Genomic DNA, 9,983 nt, shown 5'->3' with positions numbered 1-9,983 from the left:
TTAAATTGAGGCTCACATAATTTAATACGAAAATAATATAAATAAAAATTTGCCACAACTTAATGTCATGAACAATTTTTTTATAACTAAAAGTCACCATGAATAAATATGTAATGACAATCAGAAATCAAATGCATAAAAACTTAAATGTTTCTATTTGATAAAATTAAATGTTTGGTACAAAAATAAGCTCCTTGTGCCCCTACAAGATCCTTTGCTGCCTCCAATAAGCAATCTGTGTTTAATAGGGAAAAAAAAATTGGCAATCACAAATTAAAGAGTAGTTGCACACAAATTCCTGAAATTTGAATATGACTATTTGATTTTGGGTGGTCTTTATGAATTTAGGAATTAGGATTTTCTCTTTTTGGTGTTGAAATTCCTGAAATTAAAAAAATTACAAAAATTGTCAAAGGATTGAAAAAAGAACCAAAGAGAGATTGATGAATGATGATGATTATTTACCAGAAAATCATAGTTTAAGATAAAGAAGAAGCCATGGAGTTTTTTTTGTTTTGTTTTGAATGAAGAAAGTACTTTTCTTAGAAGAGAAATTTTTATTTTTTTTCAAAAAGAACAATACGTAAGGAGCCTAAACAGCAAATAGACCGCCTTCAACAAGAATCAAACTCTGGCGCTTCATTAATTGGACAAACGCTGGAGCCAACTCCACCAGACACACCCTTCTGCAAATGTCTAGCACACTATACTATATATACAATTCCTATAATATTAATATATATAATATACAGAATTTTTTTTTCAGGGCCTGTGCGGTGGTGCCACTTGCACCACCCCAGGGCCGCCCCTGGCTACTGTGGCAATCCACATGTACCAGTCTTTGACACCACAAGCAGCACCATACTGGAGACCCACCAAGAAAAGACCCACTACATGGCTCTTCACAATAGCTGCAGAAAGAAGTTTCATCAGGTTGATCTGTTACCTCATTCCAACGGACAGCCCATTGGTGCATCACATCATGGATACACGCTTGCAATCCTTGTGCGCATTGTACTGTTTAAAAGCGTATAGCCGCGCGGCTATACTGTCTAATATATTTTAGACGAGTATACTTCTTAAATATAATAAATATGTATTCAAATATATAAAATTTAAGCAGAACTAAAAAATACCTCATGTAATTCATATGAATTGCTCCTCGATATAACAATTCTCCCATCTTCTTCAACCTGTTTATTGAATGTTTGAAGTTCCTCTTCCTCCTGCAAAAGAAGAAAAGGAGGGAGGAAGGGAAGAGAAGATGTGTGGAAAAGAAATAAGTACTCGCATTTTCATATCTATGATGTGCCTACACAAAATTTAATTTCAGCTATCACGCAAAGCTCCAACTAATATGTACCCATCAAGTTCAACACTTGTCAAGAGAAACTAGAATATTCATATTACACCAGAGTACAGATATATCCATCTAGAAATACAGGAGGCAAATCCTATATCTAGAAGGAAATTTCATCAATGCTTAAGAACCATGTCTTGAGAACAAGGACGAGGAGGATCGACTATAGATAACCACAAATGTCTAGAATACAGGTTTCTATCTGCATGTCATAAAGAAGAATTGGTAATGCAAACAGCTACATGATTTACGAGATAAGAATACTCATGTTGACGAAATAACTACACTTGTTGCTTAAAAGGGTAATTCGTCTGTTTGTTTCGTTTTACATCTCTTACAAGTTCCTTTTTGACATTTCAATGAGTGGCACTGAGTAGGTGGAAACTATTTTGAAACGCATGCCGAAAGAAGAATGCGAGACTTCTATGTCATGGAAGTAAAAGCTTGCATTCTATCAGGTGCTGTCCAGCAACAAGTTCAATGCAGCTTAGCCATAAGAGCAAAATTCGAAGAAAAAAACCAAATATATAAAACGTTGGTGCCTTATTTATTGTCTGTCAAGAAATGTTGCCTACCATCGATCACTACAATTCTAGCTCCGCCTATGCTAGCTTGGAAAAACCATTCACTTTATATATGATTTTCTTGCAGACACTAATTAGAAGCTTAAGCGTAACCACCAAAGACTTGATTTAAATCTTAATCCTATTGACAGCACACAATTTAAAGCTAAAATTAAAGAGTCTTGGGTCAATTTTCTGAATGAAGCTTCATTTACAATAAAAAAGAATGTCAAATCATTCAATTCAAAATTAATTAGTAATAGGTGGAGGAAATATTTTTAAGTAGTAATATTATATATTTTATAAAATATCACACAAAATACACGTGGGATGGGAGACAAACTAAGTTATTTCTTAAACTGGTCTGATATTTTGGGCCATTGATTGCCGACCTAACACTTCTGACTTCTCTCTCTGTCTCATCTCTCTCTCACGGTTCTCTCTTCCTCTCTCGGCGCTTTCTCTCTCCATCGACCACCACCACTCTCTTTCTCCTTCTGTCGCGAAAACCTAAGCAGCACTCTCTCGTTCTCTCTCTGCAGTCAATGTTAGGGTTTGTTGAGGGGGTTCTTGACGGTGAAAGAGAGGGTTTCTTCGTTAAATGCTCTCTCCCTTGAACGATGTCTCAGTTCCCTCTCTTTTCATGTCTTGAATCGACGTCTTTCTCTTCTCCTCTGCTCCTTCAGGGCCTCAAAAAACCATAATTCTTGGTTTCGAATCTGACTTTTTTCACATACTTTCTCCTCATTCTCAATCTGTCACAGAAAAAATTCGTGATTTTCTTTAGGTGTTTCTGGGATTTCCAATTCGGTTCTGTGCACAAAAGGAGTGATTCTAAGGTGGGTTTTGTATTTGTTATTGACCTAGTTTGTCTTTTTGTATGATTTTCATTTGAGAAGGATAATTTCACTAACATGTGACTGATTTTGTGAAGTTTAGTAATTAGAGAGATTGGAAATTTCTGTATTTTAACTGTGAATTACTTCATGCTTGGATGAAACTTCTATTGGTCTGATTGATTTTGCTCTATGGACGACAAAGTGCCTCAATTTGCTATTTGTCATCTAGGATTGGTTCGTTTGTGATGCCTGTTTTCAGTTCCATTTTATGATGCATATTTAGGTGGTGGCAATGGCTATTCCATTATAACACAGCTTTACCTCCCTAGGCCCTAAATTAGCTGTTGAGTAATAATGCATAAGTAAATTTGTTGTTATCATTGTTGTTTCAACACCTAGTAGGATATTTTGCACCGTTCCTATCTTAATGGTTAATTATGTGATTTTGAAATACTAATGTTAGTTGGCGTGGGATTTTTCTCTTCCCTGTGCTATAAAACCTGCTAAATTTTGTTGTTATTTCCTTACTTGCAGCTTTTCATATATGTCTGAAAATGGTATTTTATTGGGCTTCATTATCTGTTTAGAAATTTCAAGTTCATCCATCTAGGTTTAGCAGTTGCAGTAACATTTTGACGTGTCTAATTTGTACACAAAGTCCATAACTGTCAATACTGATGTTCCATGTGTGCTACTGTATTGCATATGACTAGGACATGTATATGAGTATGGTAATGAGTAGATTTTAGTAGGCATTGATGCATTTGGAGTAATTCTTGTAGCCATTTCACCCAAACCCTATATCAAGTGGATCCGTGGTTCATGAAATTGTTTTCACACTTGGGTGATATTTGGTTTTTGGATAGAATGGAATGTACATTTGGTAGAAGGGAATGTAGATAACAGCAGAGTGTGGAGAGTATAAAAGAGGCTTAAAAACAATTATGGTTTTGTCATATGAATATACATATATTAAAATGGCTTGAAAGTATTAGTTTGAGTAATGTACATATGAAATATGGGTAACCAATGATCCATATGTATGATGTTGTTGTGCAGGGAAATCAAGAATGGCTTGTAAAGCAAAGCTTATGATTCGTGAGGTGAGAAGTACGAAGGAAAGGCATTAGCCCTTTCACACGCAAGGACCGCCATTACAACAATAAAGGCGAAGTTCAATACGCAGCAGTTACAGAGGTTCGAGGGGAGTTGTCAATTATGTTGAGTTATCTGCAGAAAACTATCCTAATGAAGTATGGTCATGATCCTCATCATCAACATGCTCCGTCTCTGGTGTTGCTAGAAGGTGGTAAAAACCTGGGAACTATGCTTGATATTTGTTGCACAATTTTCTGTAGATAATTTTGAGTTGCCTCCCGAGCTTTCCTCTCCGCTACCAATTGATCCTCCAATTGTTGCAACCTAGTCGATGATGTCTACCTAGTTGATGATGTCCTTAGCATCATCGACTAGGTTGCAACAATTGGAGGATCAATTGGTAGCGGAGAGGACAGCTCGGGAGGCAACTCAAAATTATCTACAAAAAATTGTGCAACAAATATCAAGCATAGTTCCCAGGTTTGTACCACCTACAGCTGATTACACCAGAGACGGAGCATGTTGATGATGAGGATCATAACCATACTTCATTAGGATAGTAGTATTTTGATATGTTTCACCTGGCATATAACTTCATTAGGATAGTAGTATTTTGATATGTTTCACCTAGCATATTTGCTACTCATATATCGTACGTGTTGAGAGCTTTAGACACTTGGTATCTTGGTAGACATGTTTTGTCTAGTAATATGTTAGGTACTCTACTACATTTCTCAAGAGTATTTTGGTATATCATGTATGCAAAATTATGAACTTGGAAAACAAAGATCTAGAAGTACTGAGAAAAAGTTGTTACTTCGTTGGGGATCTGATGAACATGACATGATCGATTAAGCCTTCATGGAATGAATGGCAGGGCAATTCTCCTTTGGCAAAGCAGAAAGCATGTGTGATATATTTTATGTGCATGCAATGCAATGTTTCTCCTTGCCTAGGAGGACTGCACTGTTATTTAACAACCACGCGCCCAATGCAAACTATCTGCTCTCCTCCTGATCCACGTATGTTGATGATGTTGGATGGATCAGTTCATGCTGCCCTTTCATAGGTACAAGATTCGCACCTGCTTCTGAATATGCCATGGTAGAAGCTAATGGATATGCCCCATACAATTCTTGCTGGGAGGTTCTCTATCTCTCTCATGCTTTCCTGGTCCCCAATTCCCCTCACAATCATACCTTTACTGATCAACACAACACACAAGGACTTCTCCCCAGTTCCCAGTTCCCCTATATTCTATATGTATATTTTGTAGAATAGGTACAATTCAAACCACACACAAATATATTTTAAAAATAACCATAACATATACATATCATAAGTAGTCATAAATTATAATTGCCCGTAAGTACTAGTTAATTATAAATTTACTTGACGATCACAAACCTTTTGATTGCTCCTGATCAAATTTCCTGGGGAAAAGAAGAGCTGTTGTGACAAACTTATAATCAGTTGGATTGGAGACAGACCAATTCTGCGCATTACTCATATAGCAGCAATCATACGTGTGTTGGATCAATTGACAATTGGCAATGGTAGCGTGCCCACTCTCTTACGTTCGAGTTTGAATTGCAATCTCAGTATATTAGAGTATTTTAGGATATTGAAAAAAAAGAGGGTAAATAAACTGATGTTATATTTTTGTCCATCAGATTAATAGAATGCTATTATCAATGGAAAAACATGTTTCACAATTTGATGGTAAAATTCAACAGAATTTGTAGCACTTCACACGAGTTTATATATGGGCAAAATTGAGGGGATTCTTTAGCATAATGAATCATGTTTGTTTACAAGAAGAATTACAGAAATAAAATTTGAGTATGAAATAAAATTACTTTGCAAACTATGTAACACTTTTTTGACAGAAACTAGAATTTAAAATCAAAATGGAGGAGGGGAACCATAATTGAAATCCCCTTGGGTGCTGGATATCTTGATTAGCATAGCTAACACCTCCTTCATGTTTGGTCTTGACTGTGGTGCCTCGGCTGTGCACTTTATGCCAACCTTAAGCAGCTCACACATCTCCTCTGCCCCATCAAGAAGCCCAGACCCCATAAGCATAACTGGTATCACAGATCTATTGAATCCGAGCCGTCCATTTCCCATTACCCTTCTTGCCCATTCTACAAGGCACTCCTCTCCTCCATCCACTGCCCTCCTCCCAGTTGCCAACTCCATTGCCAGCACTCCATAACTGTACACATCCCCTTTCGTTGTGGCTTGCCATGTCTGCCCATATTCCGGTGCAACATAACCAACTGTCCCTGCCACCATTGTGCTCACATGACTATCCCCTGCATCCACTATTCTTGCCAACCCAAAATCTGTAACTCTAGCCTTTCCATCCTTATCCAGCAGCACATTGCTAGCCTTCACGTCCCGGTGCACGATTGCAGGGAAGCACTCGTGGTGTAGAAACACCAAGGCTCGAGCCACATCAACCGCCACATCAACGCGTCTGCGCCATGTTAGTCTTACTCTATCGGACACAAGATCCTCCAAGCTCCCACCTTCCATGTACTCATAGACTAGTATTTTTTCTGATCCATAAAGGCACCAGCCATGAAGAGTTACAAGGTTTGGGTGAGGCCAGCCAAAGCCATTTCCACTAAGAACCTCCATTTCAGCTCTGAATTCTCTTTCACCTTCAAGCCCTTCTCTTTGAAGCTTCTTCACGGCTACTACTCTCCCATCAGGCAATACTCCTTGGTACACCGTCCCAAACCCTCCTTTCCCTAATATCCTCTCTTCAGAAAAATTGCACGTAGCTTTCAAAATGTCAGCATGTGTAAATGCTGTTTTGTCCAAACGAATGACCTTGACGGTATCTGATAGCCATGGTGATGAACCGGTGGAACTTGAGGCCAAGTCATGCCGGTATTTGACTTCCTGCAACAGATATCCTGGTTGCTCTGCAGGGCTCTTCCCAAATAAGCAGACTACAAGTGACACAAATCCACATATCAAGACAGCAAGTAGTAGAGCCAAGACCACCATATATGCAGCAAAATTTGCAGGCTTTTTTAGGTTCACATTTGATTTCTTTGCTCGTCCATCTGTGGAGTTGTCAATGAAGGGTGGAAGTTGCAGCAGGGGGTCACCAAGGTAAGAGTCTTTCTCAAATGTTGCCAATTGCCCACTTGAAGGAATTACACCAGATATGAATGGATTATATGAAATGTTGAACTTGCTTAGTTCAGTCAAGCTGTTTAAGCTCACAGGGAAGGTGCCAGAAAAATTGTTGTAGGACATATCAAGATTCTGCATGCACTTAATATTCCCAATTTGCATTGGGATTTGGCCTGAAAAATTGTTCATACTGATGTTGAACACTACAAGTGGCAACTGACCAATCTTTGCAGGCAGTTCTCCATTGAATTTATTGAAACCCAAGTTTATCATACTAAAATTTTGCATCTTACCAATATCAGGAGGTAGCTGACCTGAAAGCTGATTCCCACTAAGTTGAAGATAACCAGAGATTTGAAGTGTTCTTACTGCAGAACCAGCAGCACATATGGGAAAGAGGCCATTTCCTTTAAGTAGCCGATCCCATATGCTTCGACAACTCTTCCTAGTGAGGATTGTATACACAAAACTGAATGGAGGGTAATCTGCAGGAATCCATCTCTTCATTGCTAAGCATTCCCCTGATCCAGCTATGATCTGATCACTGTCCAGATTATTTGTTTCAAATGTTGGCTTAACATTTTTCCCAATCTTTGTCAATTCAGATGGGATTGGACCAGAGAGCAGGTTGTTGGCAAGATTAAGCCACAACAAGCTAGTACAATTTCCTAACTCCTGTGGAATTGGACTAGTTAGCAAATTGTTTGCAAGCATCAACCACAACAGAGAGCTCAAGTTTCCTAGGGTGCTGGGAATTGCACCAGTTAGGCTGTTGAAGGAAAGGTCCAGTGCTTGGAGGGACGGAATGCTTCCATACTCTGGTGGTATAGTTCCATTGAATTGATTGTAGGCAAGGATCAAGAACTTCAATTTTCGCATTTGAGCAATTTCAACTGGTAAAGGACCTGTAAAGTTGTTGTGGCTGAGGTCTAACCTTGAAACATTAAGAAGCTTGAGAATTCCAGACGAATATATACCGCCGGTGTATGAATTCGAGTGCAATACAAGAAACTTCACCTGTCTGAATCTCCCAAAAATATCTTGTATATCCCCCCCAAAATTGTTCCTACTCAAGTCCAAGAAGGTCAAGTTGTTCAAATCCAAAAGGGTTTCTGGGATCACTCTATTGAAACTGTTGTTGCCCAAGAACAAAGCTTGCAGACTCGAAATCCTTCCAATCTCAGACGGAATTGATCCTGTAAAATTATTTCCCCAGAGATTCAATATGACCAACCTCTGGCATTTTGAAATCTCTGCTGGAACTCCACCAGAAATACCATTTTCTGACAGGTCCAAAACTACCAAGCTACAGTTATTTGTGAAAATGGACGGCAAAATAGTCCCACTAAGATAGTTTTCAGCTACTGAAAATTCCCTAAGCTTGGTGAATCCATTCCATATCTCTCCAGTAAAATAGTTTGCGCTCAAATCCAAGTACTGCAATTTCAAGCAGTCATCAAAGCTGTGATCAATCCTACCAGTAAAGTTATTTTCTGAAATATTAGCAACCACCAGATTATTGCAAATTCCAGGAAAGCTCATCTGCAAATCCCCATTAAACCTATTGACAGACAAATCAAGAACCTCCAACTGATTCAATCCATTTAAGTTGAGCTCACTGTCAATAATGTTATGTGATAAATTGAGGTATTTGAGGCTGTGGCATTTACTGAGGTCTTCTGGGAGAGCTCCGCTTAGGGTGTTTTTGGAGAGGTCGAGGTGTGAAAGTGCTGTGAGTGCCGAGAAGTTTGGGAAAATCTCACCGGTGATTTCGTTGTCGGAGAGCTCAACGACACTGACTCTCGTGTCATTGTTGCATGTAACTCCATGCCACTCGCAGGGGTTGTTGCTGTGCTGGTTCCATTGTGAGTATTGGCCTTGATTTACTGGGTTACGTTGTTGCAGAAATGCTTTAAGGCGGAGCAGAACTTCTCTGTCTGTGTCTAGAGAATCTCCGGCAACAACAGAAGCTTCTGTCAAAGACAAAAACAACAAATTTGTACTTGTTATTATAAACAGAACAGAATCCTCGAAAAACTAACCTATGATTGCCTGCACATATTTGCAGCTGTAAAGAATCATCATCGGGAAACGATCACATGGGTTTAAATTAAAAACAGAAAATAAAACTGCCCATATAAAAAAAAATCTAAAAAATCTCAACATGTACCTGCTGTGATCAAGACAAGGAGGGCTAAGAATATGGAAGACAATATGACCCATGAATTAGTCTCCTTGGTTGAGCAGTGCATGATCTTCTGGCCTCTCGGATTGTTGTTTGCAAAAGCTTTGGTGTTCATCAATTGCTAGAGTCGCATGAACAATTTTCTCATAAAAACAAGAAGAAAAAAAATTAAAGAATTATAATTTACAGGTTATGAATGTGCGTGTGGAAGTTGAACATGTTGGAATGTCTTTGAAGACAGAGCCTGCATATTTACACGAAACCAGGCCTTGGAACAACAAATTTTTCTTCTTCTTTTTTAATTATATTTAAGTGATTTAATTTAATATTAGAGAATTGATTATTGGTTGAAAATGTTAACGATGTTGGTTAATTGTGTTGATTAGTGAAAGCTCTACTATTACTAATACAAGAATTGCTTGCTGGGAATGAGGTAAGGGGCCGTTGAGCCGCCCATGTTGACCGGTTCACCTAAACCGGCTTGGCATTTGACTCAGGACCCAGGAGAGAGAGAGAGAGAGAGAGAGAAAGAAAATACACAGAAAAGAAGAGTCCCGTGTCCATGTCTTATATGCTTTCACGTTTGTTTGTTTTGGATTCTAGAATTGACATTTTCTTTATTTTATTTTTATTTGCAGTATTTGGAGAAATCATATGCTATAAATAATAATATAATTGAGAAAATAAGGTTATTTTGTTGGTTGTGTTTGCTTTACCAACCCAAACAAAGTTAGACAAAAGGAATAATAATTTTCATAGTCAAAGGACACCCATGGTTTTGG

At 38.3% G+C, this 9,983-nt stretch overlaps 1 protein-coding gene across 1 annotated transcript; it reads right to left on the bottom strand.

The window, feature by feature from the left end:
- Positions 1-5,618: 5,618 nt before the first annotated feature.
- On the bottom strand, positions 5,619-9,464 carry LOC103338460 (Leucine-rich repeat protein kinase family protein). Its single transcript, XM_008241665.3, has 2 exons — positions 9,187-9,464; positions 5,619-8,989 (listed from the first exon to the last, which is right to left on the bottom strand). The coding sequence occupies exons 1-2, from the start codon at positions 9,314-9,316 to the stop codon at positions 5,766-5,768; spliced, it is 3,354 nt and encodes a 1,117-aa protein (XP_008239887.2). The 5' UTR covers positions 9,317-9,464; the 3' UTR covers positions 5,619-5,765.
- Positions 9,465-9,983: the final 519 nt, after the last annotated feature.

The sequence above is a fragment of the Prunus mume genome, linkage group LG7 (assembly GCF_029339155.1).
Source record: "Prunus mume cultivar Tortuosa linkage group LG7, ASM2933915v1, whole genome shotgun sequence".
Classification (NCBI taxonomy): domain Eukaryota; kingdom Viridiplantae; phylum Streptophyta; class Magnoliopsida; order Rosales; family Rosaceae; genus Prunus; species Prunus mume.
Note: the sequence above shows the minus strand (reverse complement) of the source record. Positions and strands in the feature narration are given on the sequence as shown.

Coding starts and splice junctions, on each gene's coding strand:
- LOC103338460 (XM_008241665.3), bottom strand. CDS start 9,316: ATGAACACCAAAGCTTTTGCAAACAACAATCCGAGAGGCCAGAAGATC. Junction 8,990..9,186: donor CCTTGTCTTGATCACAGCAG/GTACATGTTGAG, acceptor TGTCTTTGACAG/AAGCTTCTGTTGTTGCCGGA.